Source organism: Marmota flaviventris, chromosome 5, assembly GCF_047511675.1.
Source record: "Marmota flaviventris isolate mMarFla1 chromosome 5, mMarFla1.hap1, whole genome shotgun sequence".
NCBI lineage: Eukaryota > Metazoa > Chordata > Mammalia > Rodentia > Sciuridae > Marmota > Marmota flaviventris.
The window spans coordinates 77,611,978-77,634,918 of NC_092502.1; the positions used below are offsets into that span (position 1 = coordinate 77,611,978).

The window sequence follows — 22,941 nt, forward strand, 5'->3', positions numbered from 1 at the left end:
AGAGTTTGGTGATGGAACCTGGGCTTCTTTGGGCTTCAGAATGAATACTAAAATTCTAGGAAAATAGTAGGGTTGGCTTAAATATCATCTCGTTAATCATCTCTTAGAAAGTTTTGTGTTTAATTATTATTTCTTTAATGTTTGCTCTAGAGTTTACCTCCTTTCTTATCTCTTCTGGATACAATTTCTAGTCTGACTTCTGAATATCTAGGTGCACTTCATTTTGCTATATTAGGAATTGGTCTGTGGACTGTGGGGTTTGATTCACTGGCTCATTTCATTTATTTGCTTAGATACTTGACCCAATAGAACTCTACTTCTATTTGGTGATAGCTAATTCAAATAAAACACTAGTTCAAAAGAATGATTAAACTATATTTACAAGTAAGCTATGTTCTGCAATCTCATATTCAAGATGGCTCTTATAAATGATTGTGTGACATAGAAAACGATTTAAAAGTATCATTCATTTTAATAGAGAGGATCATGAAAATTAGTTCTCTAAAGTAGCAACATCCCTCCTTACTGGTTAGCAGGGACACTTCTCCAGATAAATAAGAACAGAATTTACTTCTGCCTGAAAGACTGAAGTAATTAAGACAAAAATAAATTACCTGGATCAATGGTTCTCAATCCTCTGTGCTCATTAGAATTCTCTAGGGAGCTTAAAAAAAAAATCACAAATCCAGGTCCCCAACCCTAACCAACTGAAATAGGGAGTGGTCCTCAGCATTGTTCTTTTTCAAAAGGTTCCCCTAAGTGATTTTAATTCATAACCAAGATTGGAACACTGATCTAGGTAAAGGTTGAAAAATCAGATGAATAAATTTCAGTTGGTATTTTAATTTGAGGAATGTAGATTATTACTTCAATGTTTCAAATTTTAAAACCACCAATGCATTTGGTTTCCTGTAACTTTAAATCCTATCTTTTTCAGAATGGCAGTAAAGACCTTTATAGTGTTAGCAACCTATTTTTCAGGTCTCAGCTCTACACTGCTTCAGTCTTGTTTAACTTAAAGCATTCAAACATTCCTTGCACTTTTATTCCTCCATGACTTAGTTTCTTGCTAATTTTTCTTTTTCAGTCAGACATTGAACTTCCTGCTATATTTGGCAAAACACCACTTAGTCTGTAAAGGCCACCTTAAAAGTCATTTGCTTCTGTGACACTGGGTTAATCATAACGCATTTTATTTAATGCTGATTTGTATAGATTTAAATCCTGTTTTCCTGAAGAGACAAAGTCACATTATCTAGGAAAAAGGGTGAAGTTCATGCCTCTCAATAAATTGTTATCTATTCAAGTATGTATATAATATATTGCTGCCAATACCAATTATTATTTAGGTATATAATCCCAGAAGAAGGTATTTGATTTAGGCTTATGAATTATTTCACACAGACATTTCAGTTATGTTCTGAACAGCTGCGAATTTCAATCTTATTCCAACCCCTTGAATCATTTTAAGGGAGACCACAAAGTATGACTTTTTTTTTTTCTGTTTAAAATGGGCATATTCAGACTTTAAACAAATTAGAACTATTTAAAATATTAAGACATACGTATTGTTCTGATACGTTGATTTTTTTTCACATTTGGTTACAGCATGTTTCAAATGGAAACATACACGGTGATCATTTCTTTTTTCCTCACCCTCGGGTCTTGATGCCACAGGAAAGCAGTTTGCTAGCTCCTTGATACCTCATAGTTCTCTAAAAAGACTCTTCCATGAGGATCAGCATTTTCCCCAAGACAGGAGTTCTGAATTCTCTTTTTCTTAAAGATACATACATTTTTAAAAAAGGGTCCAGTACTCTTCTGCAAAACTGTTTCTGTCTCATGAGCACCTATTAGAGCTACTACCAAAAACATGAAGGCAAGAAAAGAAATCCATGCATCCACAACAGTAAAAAAGAAAGGCCTCAAACTTGAGCATTAGCAAGATTACAGACCAGGGAGGACATGAAATAATGTTTTAAATGAAAAAAATCGTCTTAAAAGCCAGAAGATTATCCTGTGGTCTCTTCCTTAGGTTTTCCCACTTCTTTCTCACAGCAGGAATATTGTGAAATATGCAGCTGATAGAGAGGCATTCATGTGAATATTCTGAACTTAAATTTTCTTTAAATAATGAAGGTGGTTGCTTGGTTAGAGTGGTTTGTTGTGGAGTTCCTAATTATACAGGTTGCGATTTATATCTAGTCACAGAACACTTAACGTTTCTAGGATGATTTATAGATAACAGATATGAAAATTTTCTGTAGTTGAAAAACTTAATTTTTAGGCAAAGGCCGATAATATCCAAGGAACCCTATGCCTTTGGGAATTGTTTCCCCTCAAGCCTATATTGATCAAGACCCTAGATTTTCCATCAAACTCAATAGGTCGGCAACATTAATGCTGGGTGCGGACTGCAGGCCCACCACTGGAGGGCGTCTGGACGCTTCTAAACAGCTCCAAAGCGCCTGGAAATCTCGAGCCCTAGAACTGGAAGGCACAGGAGGGAGAATATATTTGATTTTATTAGGCTAATAAGTAAAAGGGACAACTGGCAGGTTAGGAGCAAAACTAAACTGCTTTCTTTCTTGGGATCATTCCTTCCCGCCGAGGCAGCAAACTCACTAGAGAGCAATAGAAAAATATTAACATTTCCCGAGCCCGCGGAACCCGGTGCGGGCAGGTCTCCGCGGGCCTGTGGCCCTGTAGCGACGGGCGTCGGGCAAGCTTCCAGGGCGCCGGACGGCTGCGGGGGGAACGTCTCACGGCGCCAAGAAAGCCTAGCTGCCAAGCGATTGCGCTCTGGTGTCGACAGAGGACCGAGGCGCTTCAACCTGTCCTAGAAGTCCAATTAAAAAAAAAAAAAAAGAAAGAAAAAGAAAAAAAGAAGAAAAAAAAGGAACTACTTCCCATTCCAACTCCACCCTCTCTCTCTTTTCGCAACGGGTTACTTCAAATCATTTATTTACGGGAAGTGAGCAGCGAATCAGCCTCAGGATTGAAATGAAAAAGGTGTAAAGCATTTTTGATGCGCTCACTTGCCGCATTCATTTCCTCCCTGTTGGAGGTTCGCACTGAATTGTAATCACTTTAAACTGAGATTTTCCCGATTTTTTAAAAAAGAGCTTCCAGATCATCACTTTAAAGAGAAGTCTTGCTCCTGCTCAAGAATCTTTAAATCTCCAATAGGGAGAGAAGGCTTGAAAGACATTAAGAGAAAGGCTCAGATTTCCAGATAACCCAGCGCCGGGCAATGTACGCGTTGTGAACAGGGCAGAGATTTACTAAAACATTCATTCGAGTAGGTTGGTTTCAGCCCGTCTGCTGAGATTTCAAGTCACCTGAGGGGCCCCAGTGACAGTTGTCGGCTCGCTGTCTACAGAGTGGGAACCAGTTGCTTTAAAATCGAAAGACCCTACAGCCAAGTAAAAAGATGTCAAATCATTCCTCAGCCCCGACGGAATTCAGCATCCAAAGGGTTACACGTGGCTGCCGGGCTCCAGCGGAGGAGAGCGCGCCTTCGGCACTCCTAGTAATTCAATTAGTCAGGTTTCAGGAAGGTGGGGTGGGTGGGGGGTGGGGTGAGAGGCGTGGGGAGGGAGATTAGGAAACCGCCTCTTTCTCGTGGAGCAAACCAATCCGGTTGGAGTAAAGAGAGAGGAAAAAATCCCGATCTGTAAGCAAACAGCAGGCTGTTCCCTGACTGGCTGCTCCGGCTACCCCCCACCTTCGCAAGTAAACTGGAAGGAAAAAAAAAAGAAAGAAAGAAAGAAAAAAAGGCTGCCCACATGATCCGGGCCGCGGCAGCAACGCTGGTTGGCTGCGCCTCCCCCTGCTCGGTCCGGAGCTCACACCCGCTCCCGCGCCTCCTGCCAACCCCGCGCCCCGCGCAACACGCCCAGGCGGAGCCCCCTCGCCCACGTCCACGTTCACGCGCGCGGTCTCGCGCAGTGGTGAGGCTGCTGTTGGGTCGCCTCTGCTGTCGGCTTTACACGCAGGTCATTAACGAGGGGGCGTGCCCGAGGAGATTTTTCCCATAAAGCATTTTTCTTCTTTTTTTTTTTCCTCTCTTTTGCAAAACTGACTTTTACCCCTTTCCACTTCTCGCCAGTCGTTTCAATCTCTCCAGGGCTGCTCGTGCTGCTGCACTCAAGTTTATTTATTTTCCCACCTGGGTTGGGGTTTTAGGATTCGGATTCTGATTTTTACCTCTTGTTGCTGCTGTGCCTAAGGAGGGAAAGAGAAGCAGCTGCGGGAGGATCGGGAAGGTTTTCTGATGTAGTCATCGGGGAGGTGCCACTCGCTCGTGCGCGCTCTCTTTCTCTCTCTTTTTTTGTTTTTCCTTTTTTCCCCATTTCAAACTGATTGATGTATCTCTACAAGTTGCTGGACTTGGGGCCAGCCCCGTCGGAGTCACAGGGACACTTCTGAGAGCTCACCCGGGGCTCTTGGCACCGCGTGTGGGGAATCAGTCTCGCTCCCGGAAGGCGATCGGAGACTGACATCAGCCCATCCCGGAGTTGGAGGGATCCTTTTGAAAGTGATTGTTTCCCCTCCCGCTCTCCAGCAGAACAGTTGGGTTGGCGTCGTCTTGCAGGTTTGGGAATCCCAGCTCCGCCGGGCTGGCTGGTTCATAACCTCTACTCTTCATTCACTTTGGTGCACCCACACCCGGCCAAGAAAAGCACACAGGAGAAATCCCTGAGACTCGGCCATTGCCCGGGGTGCCGACTCCCGCTGCCGCTGCAGTCCGACTCCACTAGGGACCTGCGGGAAGACTCGAAGAGCCAAACTTTTCTTTGAGGTTTTCGAGGCAAGACCGCTCCTCGCCAGCGCAGCTGCCGGTTAACCAGTTCCAGGACGCCGGCGGGGCTGGGTTTGCGGCTCCAGATCCCCACCCTTCTCGGCAAGCCGCCCGGTACCGCAGTACCAACTACTCCTCCGAGATTTCCAGGGGTCTCCCGGCTAAGGCACAGAGGAGGCTGGGGAAAGCTCTCAGACTTCAGGGGCCACAATCGTCCAGCCCCCTATCTACACGGCGCCCTCCTTTTGCAGTTTCCCTCCCGCTGCCAAAGTAACTTGGAGCTAAGCGGGTCGCAGTGCAAGGGCCCCGGGCGTTTGCGAAGCCTTACGCAGCCCGTGGCGCCAACGCTGAGCTGGGCCCGGCGGGCCGGTGTATGTCTCCCCTCGGCCACGGCGCGCAACTCCCGGTGACTGTGCAGCGCGCGCCGCCGCCAGTTCCGAATCGCGCTGCCGCCGCCAGGCCCCGCACGCACCTCCCTCTGCCGGGGTGACTGGCCTGCAGCCGCCGCCCGAGACACAGCTTGGCACCCCTTCCCCCGCCTTTGCCGCTGCTACCACACACACGCACGCTTCTCTCCATCTTGTGATTCCTTTTTTCTCCCGAACCCCAGTGGGGGTGCGAGTTTGTCTTTATCCCTTACTCCCCACCCCCCCGCCCGCAATTCGCCGCCTTCTTTTCTTCTCGCTCCCTTGCCCCTCCCCAGCTTGGTGTGCGCCTCTTTCCTTTCTCGCCCCCCTTCATTTTATTTATTCATATTTATTTGGCGCCTGCTCTCTCTTTCTGTCCCCTTCCTTCCCTCCCTCCCTCCGGATCCCCGCTCTCTCCCCGGAGTGGCGCGTCGGGGGCTCCGCCGCTGGCCAGGCGTGATGTTGCACGTGGAGATGTTGACGCTGGTGTTTCTGGTGCTCTGGATGTGTGTGTTCAGCCAGGACCCGGGCTCCAAGGCCGTCGCCGACCGCTACGCTGTCTACTGGAACAGCAGCAACCCCAGGTAAGGCGACGGGGGGGCGAAGAGCCCAGGCTACTCGGGCCTCCGGGCCCAGAGGAAGGAGCGGCGGCTGCAGGGACCAGCGCGCACCAGCTGCCGGCAGCGCGCACCCTCAAAGCCTGCGTCTCCCGGACGCTGTTGGCTTGGAGGCGCCGGCGGGAAGCGCTCCCATCGCGCCCCTCTTTGTTAAGAAGTGGAAAGCCTGGGTGTTCCTGGGAGTCCCTGGGGCTACCCAAACCTACTGCCTCTGCAGGGCATGGGGAGACTAGGAAAAGGGCTGGAGCCAGAGAGTTGGGACTTATCCACTTCCCACCCTGGCAGGCTGACCGACATCCCAATCCCCGCGCAGGGCTTGGTCGCCCAGAGCCCGCGATGTGCGCCACCGAGAGCTTTCGCCTGGAGCGTGGGTGCGCAGGGACTGCGGAGAGAATCCGCCAAACATACCCAAAGTTGTTTTTTTTTTTTTTTTTTTTTAAATTTCTCTTCTCTTTTCTCGGTGCGTACAGAGAGCGCACGGGCTAGGGGAAGTGAGGGGGGCTGGGAAGCGGAAGCTTTAGGTTTTTATTTTCCTCTTTGCGAGAAAATCGTTCGGCCCCGGAGTCAGTCCGGGCCCGGCGCGCTTGTCAATGGAGAGGATTCCTCCTGCACTTCCCGCCCCAGTGGGTTTAAGGTGCCAGAAAGTTTGATCTAATACCGGGTTACGTCATGTGTGCGAAGCAAGCTGCAAGAGTTGATCGACCCGGGAGTTGGGAGCCCTTCGCCCGCGGCCTGGCGGGACGCAGCTGGAAGAACGCGCGCGGTTACCTGGAACCGTTTTGCAGTGGTCCCCGAAGCCCGCCGGGTATGCGGGAGGCTAGAGGTGGGCACCAAGGACTGCTTTGGTGCACGTGATGAACCCCATCCAGCCTCCGACGTCCAGTGTTCTTGGACTCTGGAAGTTGGGGGGCGGGAATTAGAATGCCTGTCGGACCCCTCCTGGTCCCGAGCAGTTCCAAACCTTACTTTCTCCCTGGCCTGTGCGCACGCAGTCAGCACCCCGGGCCCATCTACCGCTGTTTATGTGGTACATAGGCTAGCTTTCAGCTGTGGGTTGGTCTTGGTGTCTGCCTATGAGGGAAATATATTGATTGTACCTAAAATCACAGGTTTTCCTCTGGGGTGAAGTGGAAATTGGGAGGAAAGAGGCGGGAGGCCGAGAGTGAGCTGTGGTTGCTGCGCCCCAGCGCGCCTGGGGAGAGGGGACAGCAGGAGCCTCCAATTCTAGCTATCTCCCACTGACTCTCCACCGTCTCCAGTCTTTCCCTCGGTATGAATGTTTAAGGATTCCCTGCTTGAACACTGTCAGCCCAGATGAAGATGGGCAGATTTCCCTACAAGCCGTCCACTGGTTGACTATCTGAAAGGGAGATTCCCCCGCCCTGCAAATCCAGGGTAGTCACATCCAGGTAGCCCAGTTCTAAATGCACTGCCTAGCAGAAGTGGAGACATCCCTCAAAGTTTGGTTTGTTTTTTTTTTTTTTTTTAAGAGTTTTATGGAGGTGGGTGGTGGAATTGGAAGCTATTTCTTCTTTGACATGCCACTTACCACTATTAGGAAAAGAGAAAGAGAAGTCTTCCTGCCAGAGGAGATGCCTTTTATTAAAGCTGACAAGACAAATAGAGCAAGCTTTCCAGTTGTGATGGTGTTAAAAGCAAGTCTTATTATGTTGGTCGGTTTTATTCCCTTTTGGGCTTTATTAGACAGCATATAGGAAAATAATTTATATTTCCAAACTTTAGTGTCTTATTAAATAAAGCAACAGTGAGTCAGTTAGTTGTCTTTGGGACATTTTGCTCTTGGTTGTAACTCCAAACTTCACAGTGTGATTTTTTTCTCGTGGTATTCATTTATTTGGATATATGGGTGTTTCAGCACTCCCCCCACCATTTTAAAATGGAAAAAACCAATAACACCCCTACTCCAACCCCACTTCTTAACTTGTCAAACTAGTCTGAGTTAGTTTAAGGACATTTTATCTTAGGTTATCTCTATTTTATGCTTTTGATACTGTTGTTTGGTTTGAGATTAACACATTGATTTTTGTCTCAGGTCATATTTTTTAATAGATTTGCCCTGCCTGAAGAAAGCTCTTCTGCTTAGGATGTCATGGTAGTTTTAAACCTGCCCAAGTTAACCTGTAATTCTTAAAAATACTAAGAGTATTCTTAAGTCAGTATGTTAATTTGAAGATGTGGGAATGCCTTTCTATTTGATCATTATCAGTTTGATAAAGTCCAAACAAAAGAATGTTGTACACCTCTTACCACCAAGAAATTTAGCCCTAACATTTAATATTCTTAGGAATTTATGGAGGCATTTGTCTTGTATGTTAGTACAGTAAAATTTAGAAAGTAGGTAGTGTGTAGGCAGTTTTAACTGAGAAATGTTGAATTAGATGATACCTTTTTTATGTATTAAGGAAAGTGAACTTGGATGTAATTTGAAAAGGGCCAAATGCAAAATAAGTAATTTGAAAATAAGAACCAAGAGTTTATCACAGATTTTATGAGACTATTTCATAAAATTTGCATAAGTTTACTACACTTTATAAATTCAATGTTGTACTTTTTCTTTTCCTATATGCTATCATTTTGTAACGTAAGTTAACCATGACTTTGGTTCTATGTAGAAAGTATCAAGATTTTGTTAAACCAAAAGAAGATAATCAAAAGACTAAGTCGATCATATTAATTGCAACTTGAATAGATTTTAAAATTTTTCTCTTAGAAGAAAAGTTTAGTAGATATATTAAACTGATGAGAATGGAAACTATGTTTCAATGAAGTAAATAAGTTTTGAGTATATACTAATAGGTTGAACTTCAAATTGTATTTAGTTAGGTAAAATTAGGATCAAGTAGGTCCTAATAACAGGGATTAAGTATTTTCTTGTGTAAGTTGTGTTACCTTGTGTAGCTGATGGGAATGTATCTGCTACCTTGAATATCATCATTACTTGTCCATTGGTACAATAAGCATCTATAAATTTGGGATTGCAGGAAAAATATTAAACTTATTTGGTGTCAGAATAATTTTACTGTTAGAAATGATATTCCTGATAGTAATTTCTGGTAAGTGGATATTTAATTTTCAAATGCTTCTAACTTTTTAGTTACCAGTATTTATTGGGCAGGAACTAAACTGATTTTATATGCTGAAATGGCACAAATCTGTGAAATAGTAACTGAGAACTATTAGTCTGAAGAGAAATACCTTATAAGACATTAGCCTACATGCATCAACTATGTTTCTAAAATTTGAAAACTTGCCTAAGTTTTACCTAAAAGTGTGATTAATAGAATTATCCTTTTAATATTATGTTGCATTCTAAATTGGAATGTTACTAAGTAACTTTGAGTAATAAAAATACAAATCAAAGTTAATATAGTTATTTGTCCTTAATTTCTTTAAGATTGTAGAAAGCTTTTAAGTAACGAGAGAGAGAGAGAGAGAGAGAGAGAGAGAGAGAGAGAGAGAGAAAAGAAGATTTGGCAATAAAACTATTCACATTCTCCCTTAGTATCTATGCTGATAAAGATAGACATGACAATACTAAGAACTTGCCTCTTCATCTGAAGCATGCTGTAACACTTTGATGCCTTCAACAGAATATTCTTTTAAACCCTATGTATTTTGAAAAGTTCTGGGACTGATTTATGTGCCAAAATGATGCTAGAATAACTAAATGTGTCTCCTAGTTGGCATTATGGATGCAATAATAAAATAATATACAGCCAGTATAATCATATTTTCAGTAATGCTAATTCCATTTACTTGGTGCTTTATTTCTGCCAAGGTTTGAGTATCATCGATTTTAAGAGTTATTTTCTTAGCATGAGTAATATCTCTGCTAATTCATCAAGTATTTACTAAACTTGAACCTAGTCATATTTTCTTTAGACTTTGTCAATGCTTTAGGAACTTTTGTAAATTAAACATTTCATAGTACACTGGTAGGTAATTGTTTTGTTAACATGTAGTCTTGGAGTTGTGAACGTAATGTGAATGAATTCTAGGTCAACACTCTCTTGTTCTTGTGAGGTTATATGTATGTGTCTAAGTAGAGACAGTAGTAAACGAGTTTTCCCTAACCATATTTCTTTGGGTATTTTTCTTCTTTCAAAGTTCACTTGCTTTATTTTAAAAATTCTGAGCCATCATCGTTTGGAGACGCATATATACACACACACAGCAGAATACTGGCACTGTACCTTTTTCTCTGACAAATAAATCATCATAATTTATATCTAAGAATTTATTTTGAGAAAGGACGAAAAGTTTACCTTGGTTTGGAATAGTTTCATTACTATACTTATAAAGGATTCCCCCCCCCGTTTAAGAAAAATGTTTTAAATAATGTTTTTACATGTTAGAAACACGAATCTTCAAATAAAATATATTATTTAGAATCCTAATAAAGTAACGAATAAGCCTCAATGTAACATCAGCTTATTAGATATATTGGGGTAATTATATTTTGATGTTTGGATCAGACTTTTTGTAAAGACAAGGGTAAAAATAAAACAGTACAACTGAGACTTAGCAGCCTATATTTTTATGCTCATCTACTTATAGGAGACCTGAAGTATATTTAAGGGCCTGATTTATCTGATTAGATTTATATGTTAGTCAGCTTTTCAACCTATGTCTTAGGCTGTTTTGTGAAGTGAATTCTCTCCCCTTTTTAAATTTAGGAATTTGTGAAAGAGAAGTATGTTTCTTGCTTTTTGGTCATTTTTTCCATTGAATTTTGTAAAGCAAACTTAGCTACCATTGTATGCACTATTTTATGTATTCATAAAACAAACAGAAATAATCAACCATCTGTTTTTTAGGTGACTGAAATATTAGTGCTGTTTGTAGGGACTATTGACTGTAGTCTCATTTGGCATTTCTATTATGAGACCAGTGTTAATAAATTACTTGTGATTAACCATATCAGAGACCATCTTTCATAGTTCCTGGTATGTAATTTTAGGGTGTTAACTAGACTACTGGCACATGGAACTAATATCTTATTGTCACATGTGTTGTGGATGATAAACAATAGCTTTAGTGGTTTTTATCTTTAAAAACTGAGGGATCAGGTTTGGAAAGAACACCTAGTCCTTTGGGGTACAAATTAAACTTGCCATTTAATCTTGCAAAATGCCTTCTGAATAGGCATTTCATTGCATTCTGTCCATTGGCCTGGTTTCCTGTTGGATAGGGACAGATAAAGATGGGCACCTCCTTTTCTCCCCTGTTGCTATGAACCAAGCAAGCTACCAGCTTCATGCTGGGCCAAGAAAATGAATGAATACAATTAGTCCTTGAGGAATCCTGGCCTTTGCTAGCTTGGGAAAAGAATATGCCAAAAGAATTTACCTGGGCTGGAGGCTAGGGAGGGAGGGTCGGGGAGAATGAACTTTTAATATAAAATGAAGAAAACATAAGAATACGTTAAAAACATTTTTTCTTATAGCATTTGGTATATTATTGGTTCCTTTTTTTCAATATAAATAATTGGATTAATAATGTTTTTAAAAATGCCACTCATCCTCTTTTTTATTTATTTTTTAATGAATGTTTTGAATAACCTCCATAGCAATAAGGATTTAAAAAGCTGTGGTATTTTAAGTGATGAGCCATTCTCTGTTGACTGATTCCATGTTATTGATTTTCTTTTCAGAAGTAATATACAGACTCTTATAATCATAGTCTGACTGGAACATTCATGTTGGGAAGGAAGTCTGTATTTCCCTAAGTACAGTGAGGAAGGTGGTCCTTAGGAGAACTCACTCAGCTCAGTCTTCTGAAACTGGGAAAAATTTTTTGTCCTTCGATCATTTGTGACAGATAATACCTTCCTGTTCAGGTATAAAATCTTTGAGTAGGAGTGTAAGAAATGAGATATTAATATTCACTTTTAATAATTTGTCTTATGATGGTCTTAGCCAAACATCAATAAATTACTGTCTCTTTTAAGGGCCTGATTTATCTGATTAGATTTATATGTTAGTCAGCTTTTCAACCTATGTCTTAAGCTGTTTTGTAGAAAAGTTTCTCATGATTAATGTGAACTTCCAGTGTTTCTGAATAGGATATTACTCACTACTAGGAGATCTGCCTTTCTCCCTAAATTTGTCTGCGTTCACATTTTGAAAATTTAGTCAGTCAATAGCAACATAGCACAATGACACAGAAGTTCCTCACTGAACATTAAAAATGAGCAATGCTCATTTTATGTACTGCAACTACTGTGAATAGTTTTTAGAAAAAAAAAAGTTCTTTAGATCTCTCTATTCTTGATGGTCTGTACTCATTGTATTTTCTGAAAGAGGATTGTAAAACTACTGTAAAAAAATCTGTGCACTGTTTTCTAATAGAAATTTTGTGTAGTTTTAAACTTGATTCTGAGATTTCTGGATATGGTTTTCAAATAATGAACCATATATTTCAATAAAAGCATTGTTTTAAAACATTGAAAACTCCTACTTAAGTTAGCTAGTTGCTGAGAGAGAGTGCACTGTAGCAATGGTTAGCTCAGCTTTCATTCAGGTAGAATTCTATCATTTTCAATAAGGAAAAATAAACCTTTGTCATCTTTAGAAACATCCTTCATACAATTGACAGTTGACAGGTTGAAGAAAATGTTACTGTCAGGTCTTATTTTCCACTCAAGTGGGGAATAAAAATAGGATTGAATGATTTTTAAAAAATCTATTTAAAAGTTATTTCAAAATGGAGGAAGATGTTTTTAATTTTTATATGTAAGTCATAGAATTAATCTGCCATTTGCTTCAGGGAAGGTCAGCAAAGTGCAATTCGAAGAGATTGTCTAGTAGTTAATTTTCTGTGGTTTTTGCTTTTAAAATGTTAAATATTGCTGAATTGATTCTAATAGTATATTAATATATGTTTTTAGGGTTGGATTCTTAAGAGATATAAGGTTTCAATATTATTCCTATTGTTACTTATCAAATGACCTGATTTTCATGAGGGATGATCATGATTTGGGTATGAAGGAAAATTGAGAATTTGCCCATATGCATTGGACAGTCATGTAAATCAGCACATGTGTGTATGCATTGGACAATCGCGTCATTTTAGCACGCAAAGATTAGACCTTTTTTAAAAAAATTGCTTTGTTATTAATAACTTTCATTAACTGCATAGTGTAACCCACGAGTTCCCACATGGAAGTCCATGAATATGTGGACATTAGAGGAAAAAAATGATTAAATTCGTATTTCCTGATTTAGAAAAGCTCGGTTTTGGGCTTCCAGTTAAATCAGCGTGTTTCTTTTCTCCCCCAGAAGCAGCCATCTTGTTTTAAGACCGATTTTATTTCTTTCATGAACCTGGTCCGGAAATGAATATGGACGATAGAAAAGGACTAAACCATTTTACAGTCATTTTGTTAGGACTCTACTTTTAAAACTCTTCCTTATTTTCAAAGTCATTAAAATGCTATCTTCTGGGTTTTTTTTTTCTTAGTTTATTTTTAAAAAAGAATGTTTTAACAATGATAATATGTTTAAACCCAAGAATACGATATTTTAATGTTAAATGTTGGGCTGTACCATGTTTCCATATGTATTTTTCTCTTGAAGCTTATAATTCATTGTTAATTTCAAAGTAATCTATTAATAGTTTCTGATGTCACCCCCTTATCCTGATTTCCTTTTTTCTGATTGTCTGTTTGTTTTTTTATTTTTTCATTGGTTGACTTTTTCCTCCCAGTACCTTCCAAAATGAAGCATTGGGATGCTTTAAGAAGCATTATACAGTCAGAGCATTTTGTCCTTGAATTATATAGAGAAAGTCCTCTTACTTTCTCATTAATAAACCCCTCTTGTGGGTTCTTATGGAAAAATTATTTTAGAAGTAAATTCATATTTGCTACTAAAAGATATGAGACTGTATCAACTGAGTCTGCTATATTTCCATTATGATTTGTACATTTGGAAGAATGTGTTGCCTGTTAAACTTTACCAAAATTTTATACTATAATTCTTTGTTTGATGATGTCTGGGAACTTTATTCCCAGGGACTGAAATAAAAGCAGAACTTCAAGATTAATTTCAAAAGTAACCTGACTCAGTCTGTTTAATTTAAACTGGGCACAGATGACCACTACTGTGTCTGAGATAACCTCAGTTCATTAGAAGTAGGATTTGGGGTGGTTGTAGATGCAATGTAATGGTGACAAATAGAAAATGCACATTTTAAGACCAGATATACATTTTATGATTAAAGCCCAGGTATGAGTTGACAGTGTTTGCATCAAAAACTTTCCTCTGATACCCATCATCAGTTTTTCTTTGACTGGCTGGTGGAAAAGACTGAAATAACTGAGTGTTCAAAGTAACCTTTTATTTTTGAATGCTAATAAATACTTAAAAAAAAAATGCTGTTTCCAGGCTATCAGAGTTCCTATTTTATGTTTTATTGGTGACTTATTTATCTATATAAAACTATAATTAACAATTAGCTCTTGTCTTTTACTGTGAAAATATATATGATGGAAGCATTTCTATATTAAAAATGCAGTGTTGTGGCTTTGAGTAAAATCAAGTTATGGCTTAGTTGGATAATTATACTGCAAATTGTTATCCAGAGTTTGATGATGGAGAACATGATACTTGATATTTCATATCATAAATGTGAATGGGATATATAATTTTTTTTTACATTTACTGAAATTAATAATGTATAGGAGACAACCTTCGGATTAAGTTTTTTTCCTTTTCTTTACGGTATTTAATTTAATGGAGACAAATGAGAATGGGAAGGAAAGGTAAAAATAACTCTACATATGGGAAAATTATCTTTTATGTTTGACAATTAGGTTAAACAAAGTGGGAGCAAATGAGTCTAGTTCCCCTTGTATTGTTTCAGGGCAAGAAAATACAGACAGATGTCGGAATGTGGAAGTGGTGACCTCTGACTTAACACAGCATGGCCACTGCCCTAGCACACAAGTGTCCTGAGCCACCATCATAGCAGCATGCTTTTTTGAAGTGACTGACATTTTGAGATGGAGATTCTGAAACTGATTCTGTAGCTATTTGTTGTTTTCCAAAGTATTAGTCTTTCCAGCTTCAATTTTAAGTTTCTCGCTTTACCTTTTATGAAAAATGCTTCTTTGGCTCAGATAGAGCTTCAGTGACTTCTGGATGAGTTATCTATCTGTGTAGCCACAACAGATCTTTGCCTCCCAATAATTTTATTCATCGGATTGGAATAATGGAGGAGGTGAAGGGAGGCTCAGATGTACGGCTCTGCGTCAGCAAAGTGTTTGCCTGCTTTATTTAGCTAATACTTTTTTTTAAAAAGATAGATGAAAGCAGTGGTTTTGTTACAGGCCTTTTCTTTTGCTCTGCAATCTCGCCTGTAACCCCTGGGTTCAGATAGACCATTAATGTTTTAGATACTGTGGCATTCAGTGTTTTCTTCATATATTTGTTTACTGTTACTGCTTCAATAAACTTTTATGCCTATTTCTGTAGTTTTCTGGCAGGGGCTCCATTTATTAAAATGTACTGACCCAGCACTAAGAGGGATACAGTTCAAATAGTGGTGCTTCTGACAGGGTTTTGTGTCAAACTAGAGAAAATAATAGGGAAATGAAAGCTGCCAAAATGTGTCTCCCAATTACTAATTAATCAGGCGAGAAAGGACCTCAGTGACAGATCTTGTGTCCGCCATGGCAGCAACTTGAGGATACTTTATTTTAAATACTGTATAAAAGAAATTAAAGTAAGCCCTAGGAAATGTAGCACCCAGATATTTGACATCACAAGTGCTATTTTTTTTTAAGTCTGCGAAAAGTGAGGCAAAAACCAATTTAAAACTGAATCTTTGTACTCTTTGCTGATAGTATCAAAACAAAGCTATTTTTAAAGAGTATTTTCTTGTTAATAAGCAATGCCTTTATTCTTATTAATATTTTAGTACAGACATGATCATATTCTTGGTTTTAGTATCCGTGTAGCATCCTACACATACTTTACTGTTGACGGAGACTTGGGGAAAAATTCAAACATTTTTTTAGTGTAGACCTGACATCAATATTTTGAAGATGACTTTTATTGAAGAACAGAAGTCCCCTCCCCCACAATAAATATGTGTGTGTGTGTGTGTGTGTGTGTGTGTAGAGAGAGAGAGAGACACACACACCAATCTTTTTGGCAACGTTCCCTCTATGGTTGCTGGACCCATAATTAAATGCCTGTTATTAGTGTATTTTTTCCATAGCATTTGCAACATAAAAAGAAAAAGGTCTTGCATGGAACTATAGCTGTCAAGGGAACAATGAAAACTAATTACACACTCTGCTATCACCATTGTCAACTATACTCTTGGGAAGACAACAACATGACTGTGTGTGTGTGTGTGTGTGTGTCTGTAGGATATTCCATATGAACATATACATGTAGGGTCAGATATACCTATTGGTTTAACTTTAAGCCCTGGATTTTCTGAAGCAAAAAAGTCTAAGCACTGTTTAACTCATAAAATGAAAAAAGGCAGTTATTTACTGGGGAAGGACTCCCCTCTTTAATATCTGTTCTTTATAATATGGACTGAGAGAACAAGTCATTTATTTTGAATATTAGGATAGTTTTGTTATTGATATACCTAAGCTGTTAATTGTCTCATTATCTTTTGTATTTCTCTCTTTTGCAAATTGTTATTTATTTAGCTCTAGATTTTTGTGTTATTTGGTTATTTGAGAACTAATTGCTTAATTTGTTTATCATAGAGCTGCCTGTCACTTTCTTTTTTTATGGCTTTGACCATTTCACTCACTCTAGGTCTGTCCATTGGTAGATGAATTTGAGCAAAAATAGAAATCTAAAATGCTGATACTTCTCAAATTATAGCAGCTTTGGTATAAGATTTGGAAAGAAAAGACTGAAGCTATTGAATTTAACATGAGGTTGTAGGATCAATTTTGAATTTTAATCACCCACACCATCCCTGTTCTCTGGTATGACATAGAATCAGGACTTGGCCCTAAATAATGTTTTACATTACTATTTTAATTTCTTGGATGAATCTCTTTATTATATCTAAAACCAAAGCCAAATGGGCGAATTTAGAAATCATACGTTGATTTGAACTTATCCAAAATGTTTGCATTAAATAAATGTTATAGCTAATATCTTTTAGTAATAATATATTCATATACTGAATACCTAAAACTTACAATTGATAAAATATTTATTGAGGGATATTATGTGCAGAACACTGGGAGGCATACAGGGGATTCAGACAGAGATGAATAAGGTGACATCTGCATCTGCAGTGAGAGCTTTGTTATATCCTATAGATACGAGAACTTTATAAACTTATCCACAGTACAGAGTAGAAAATATTTTAAGAAATCTTCACTTATCAATTCATTTGACAGATATTTATCAAGTGTCCACTGTGGGCCAGGTATTTTTCTCAGTGATGGAGATACTGTAGTAAACAGTATAAACAACATCTCTGCCAGTAAGAAGCATGTAGTTAATGATTTTTTTTTTTAGAATACTACATACTTCTTTTCTTTTCATCCTTAAGGGTGTGCTCAACCACCTGGAATTTTGTTGAAATGCAGATTTTAATTCAATAGATCTTATTCGGGCACCCTATACTTTACATTTGTAACAAGTTCCCAGGTTGTATTGAGGCCTGTGAGCTGCAGTTTGGACAGGGAGGAAGGTTCTAGACAAAATTCAGGGGGCAAAGAGATAACTCTGGCTTCTCACCAAGGACTCTTGGTTTTATTTGCCCTGAGCTTTCTATTTAGTTCTACAGTTCCTAAAATGAAACTCAGTATTTACGTGAGTGAAAGTTATTTGTCATTTAAAAAGCCTAAAAGGCATAGTAGTCTTCAAATCTCAGACAAAATAAAACAGATTTTTATGTTGAGGTTTATGCTTCATTAGAAATACACCACTAACAAATGTAAAGGCCAAGGATTTTGCTGCTAAGTCTTGCTCTCTATGGGCAAATTCTACTAGAGTGAAAATGTTGTCCTGGTCCAAAGAGAATCCTGTCATAAATGTCTAAGAATATTTATTTGCAAACCCTCTCCAGATGTATTTCATGTGGCAATGCCAGAATTACACCTCAGAAACAGATTTTTAACACTTTCCAATTTAAATCCATATGGTTAAATGAACCCAAAATGTTTATTTTACATTCAGCATAGAAGATGACTAACAGTTTTTCTCCTTCCACTAAGTTTTTTGTGGGTGGCTTTCAGGGGCCTGTACTTTCAATGGAGCTATAAAGGATTTGAGAAAAAAAAAATGCCTTCCTTTTCTAAAATTCTATGATTCTGGTGTCCGAAGTGAGAAATCATAGTTCCTGTAGAGTTTGAAAATGTGCTTCCATTTTTTTTCACAGCATATATATCATTTTCTTTTGCAATGAACTATTTTGTGATGCTTTTACTAACAAGAAATGGAACTAGTTGAAATCAGATTACTCTATTTTTTTCTTTTTGTTTGTTTTTGTTCTCCTTCACTGTATGTGTGTGAATACAACATGACTAATCTAAGTGAACTTTTAAGTCTGAAAGCATCAGACTTAATGCTCCACTATGGAAAGATTATGAAAACAAAGATGAAAATGTTCCTTCTGTAAATTGGTTGTATTTTTATGAAAACAAAAAGACGAAGAGGATGGTAAGCACTCATTTTAAGTTTCTTCTTAGTTTTATAATAGGGCCCACCAATGCTTTAATTACAAAGCAGAGGCAAATCTTTTCCTTTTTAATTAATTATTATTTTTATTTTCAGTGCTGGGGTTGAACCCAAGGCCTTATATATGCAAGGCAGTTGCTACTACCTTCTTAGCCCCTAAATTCTCGATAACATGAATTTATTTAAAATATTGAGCAGCATTTCCTAAGAACAGTGAACACTGTTAAGAACAGTTAATTTAAGATGTGGCTGTTTGTAGATATTTGTTTATGCTTGTCATGGTATAAATAAAGGTTCTTAGTAATTTGGATGGGACACCTTCTTAGGGTGTCTAGTTTTATGATTCTCATAGATCCAGAAATGCAAAAATCACTGATTATGAGTTTAAGTGGCTCTTTAAGGGGGAGAATGTTTGGAAGACTAGTAAATTTAGGAATAGGATATCTTTATTGATTAAAACATCATTTGCATATCTTTAGGGAGTGGCTTTTGTTCAAAATATAGTTGACTTTCCTAAGATTTATGGTCATTGACATGTTTATAGGAAAGTAGAAGATGCTTAATATTTTAAATTAGTGTTTGGCCTCTCAATTTTTTAAGAAAGACATATATATATATATGTATGTATATATATATATATGTATATATATATATGTATGCATATGTATATATATATATATATGTATGCATATATATATTTTACATTTTAGCTCAAGGTTATTGACAGTGATTTGTCATCAGATTAATAGGTTGTAACCAAATTACATGCACTGATATGTATACATAAGCAAATTGCTTTGACTACATAAAATAAAAGCATTAAATTCATGTACTTTTTAATTTTATTTTTTGTAATTATAACTGATTAGGATAGAACCAAATTTTCTTGAGTGTTATAGAGGCAAAGGCTCAGAGAATAAGATATCCAAGTATTCTGCATCAGATTAGATTTGTCTAGAATCGTCCTTAACATTTTTATATTTTAGAGCTGGTTAAATTCAGTTCTAGTTGACTAATATACCACTCATAGTGGTGAATTCTGAGCCTCAATTTCTTTACCCTAATAAATAAATGGATATAATAAAAATAATGTCTCTTTTTTTGTATGAAATTTAAAGGAAAGTGGATACATAACAGGACTTTAAAAACTGCTGTAAAACTGTACGAAAAGGACAGAGTCAATCATACCTCAATAAGAGTAGGAGAGAAAAGAATAGAGATTAAGGGTGTGAGTTGATTCATTTCATACAGGAGAATGCCACTTTATAATTCAATATATTCTTGTAAGTTGTATAGAAAATATGTTTGTGTGAATAAAAACGTATTTTCAAAGCATCATGGAAGAGTTGATTTTTATTATAAGATAGACAGTCTTATTATTTTGTAATATATGTTGTCTCTGAAAGATAAGATTTATGCATTTATGTTGGGTTTTCTTTTAGAGAAATTCACATTTTAGGTTTTATCTTGTGAGTTCTGCAAAACAAATAAAGTGTGAAGAGTGACACTTCAGGGGCAGGTCTGCTAGACCTTCCTCCCAGAAATGAGCTTTGGATTTCCTTTGTAAAACTGGTCAAGTTTATTTTTAATGTCCTGTCTTCCCCTCTCAGTTTGTCTCATCTCTATCGTTTTCTCTACTTTGGGCTTCATAGGTATAATGAAATCTCTCCATCTCAGAAGGGAAATTAATGAATACCGACACTCTCTTGGAGAATGCTTGTATTTCCAATGAGGAGCTTGTTGAAACAAATCAATTCCTGTCGGGGCTGTTCCTTACAGGCTGTCCCTGGGATCCTTGGATTTTTCTGAATCTCACTGTCAGAGGAACAGTGTCGAGTTCCTTAACAATTCTCTGTTTAAAAACTCTTGCTATTGACTACTTTAAAGCTTAGCAGATATTAATTATACGCACATTGATGTTAGAAACATAAATATTTCATAACATATAACAGAAAGGAAACAGAATTCGTCAAGGAACACATATTTTAATGCATTGAAACCAGAGTAACACTTTACCTTACCGTCAAAGGACCGCTTACTTGTAGAATTGTCTGGTGATTATTCAAAGCAGGTTTTAACTTTATATGTTTATAGTTAGGTGAATAGCAAATGTGCTCATTATTGATTTTTAAATTACAATCATATACTCACATAATTATTTTATAACATCATTTTACTACTAAATTTATAAACCTCCCTTAAGAAAAAAAGAAAAAAAAAAAAACCCAAGAAAACAGTAATTCATACAGGAAATTATCATGATCCTTATGTTCTGTACCCAGAAATTTAGTGCTGTCTAAGGACAGAAGTTGGCCAGCAGCAGTCAAGGTACTGGGTTTATTATTAGCAAGACAAAAAGTAGTTGAAAGAGTACTGCTAACTGCATTACAAATTTGCCTTACAAGTGCAATGTTTTAGTATTTAGAATTGCTATGCTCATGGGACCCCTGGACTTTTCTCTGTTGCCCTTGTATCATTTCATACAAAAGCAGGTTCCTTTTGTTCTGATAAATTGGAAGTTAAGAATTGTCAAGGGAATGTGCTTGTTATGGGTTTATTTCAAGTTTAAAACTTTTGTGATTTTATGTTACTGTATTTCTGTGTCTGATGAATGATTAATGGTTACAATCTCTCCCCTGTTTCAGATTTCTTTCTTGGCAAAAGGGTAGTCCAGTTTAAATTTTGATGATTTACTTATTGACACTGTGTATTATGCAAAATACAAGGAATTAATTTTTTTATATCAGTTTAAAAATATCTGCTGGAGACTTCATCAAAGCCAGGCTTACTTAGTATTTTCTTTCCACAAGAGCTTGTTGAGGGATCGAATTGAGTGTATGGCAATCCAGTAATTCCTTAAGATGTTGAAATGATTGGATTGAGTTGCATTTTAATCATTTAGCTTTTATTAATATGGCAAATAATTAGTAAAGATTAGAGCCAAACATATTCCAGTGCATTTGATGCATTCAAACAGAATAGTCCAATCCTATTGCAATATCTCTTTATATTTTGTAGAGGGAAGGATAGTTTGAATTCTCTTTGTGAAGGCTAAATTATGTCACTTCTGTTTTACATGCTTAGAATGTAAAATGATGACCTACCCTTTAATATTACAGGTATAATAAGCTAGAATTTTAAGTATGGACAGTTGCCAATCCTCTTCATTCTCTCTCTTATTAAACATTTCAGATATTTGGCTCTGTCTTTATAGAAATGTTATAAAATGTGAATGGAATGTATGGCAAGATCTTAAAAGATAACAGCACACTTTTTTGATTTGGATAATAAGCATTAATTACAACTAGGTATTATAGACAACTATAAATTTCTTTCCTCAGGATTCTAAAAAATCTTTAGTAATTTCCTGTGCCCTCACCCATCCTGCTAAGATTTCCCAACTCTACCTGTGGTTTAGTTTTATAATAATAAAAGAAAAGAAAGTTTAAGTCAACTGTCACATTAAAAAAAACTTAGGTAATTTTATTATTAATAAACAGTATTTCTACAGAGTTTCAACAAAAGACAGTGTAAACTCACAGGAATATTCCACTGAGTCTAATATAGTATTGGAAACAACTGTCCATCTTATCTCTCACCTACTATCCCATAGAAAGCCACTTTCGTTGGCAGGAAGAGGTGTTTGTGAATTTTTTTTTTTTTTTTTACTCTTCAGCATCATAGGTCAGCCTTCCTAATCTATTGCCAATACAGCTGGCACACTTACTAGCATGTAGTATAGTACACTCCTAGTTCATTTTAGGACAAACCTGAATTGGCAGAATGCATAAGATCTGGTTTGGAAATCAGTCCTGGAGTTTGGATTAACTACACCTAGGGTGCTAGTGCCATTCTGGGCAGAGTAGGCAAAGCTTGGCAAGCTCCAGGCAATTGATAGGATCAGGCCCCTGCTTACAAGATATTCAGGGGTCACATTAAGTAGATTTGCATTGCAGCCTGATATGGAGTTTTAAGACTGCAGTAATCAGTGTTGGAAGACGATTGGTTTTTCTGGGTATAAATTGCTAATTAGTATTGAAAGTGTAACCTGTTTTGTTGAACAGCCTCCCTTATTTTCTCTGAGAAAGTGGTTTGGACAGTAATCTATTTACTCTCTCTCTCCACCTCTCTTCCCTCTTGTTAAAATAAAATCTAGAAACCTCTGGGGACTCCCCACTGTTGAGTTCTGCTTCGAAGGAGCTTTAAAACAGTGGCTTCAAACTGAAGTAAATATTGACTGGGTCTGGGGCTGAGCTCTGCTCAAAGCCTCCTATTGTTCCTCCTTAGTCAGCACTCCAGCCCAGGCTCGAGTGTGCATGTGTTAGGAAGAGAAGAAAGGCTGTGGAGGGAAATTAACAGGGCCCACAGCTGAACTCGTAAATGCGCCATACAGAGGAAAGGGAAGCCGACTACAAAGCCAGCAG

The 22,941-nt window shown here is 38.1% G+C and overlaps 1 protein-coding gene across 2 annotated transcripts in view; it reads left to right on the forward strand.

Annotated features, from left to right (window-relative positions):
* Positions 1 to 3,779: 3,779 nt before the first annotated feature.
* Efna5 (ephrin A5) overlaps positions 3,780 to 22,941 on the forward strand; it is a 279,432-nt gene continuing 260,270 nt past the window's right edge. The window contains exon 1 of one of the 2 annotated variants that reach the window (XM_027927929.2): positions 3,780 to 5,795. In XM_027927929.2, coding sequence (XP_027783730.1) covers positions 5,671 to 5,795 — 125 coding nt within the window. In that variant the 5' untranslated portion in view covers positions 3,780 to 5,670. The remainder of the gene's footprint in view (positions 5,796 to 22,941) is intronic. The other variant, XM_027927927.2, reaches the window with a different exon arrangement.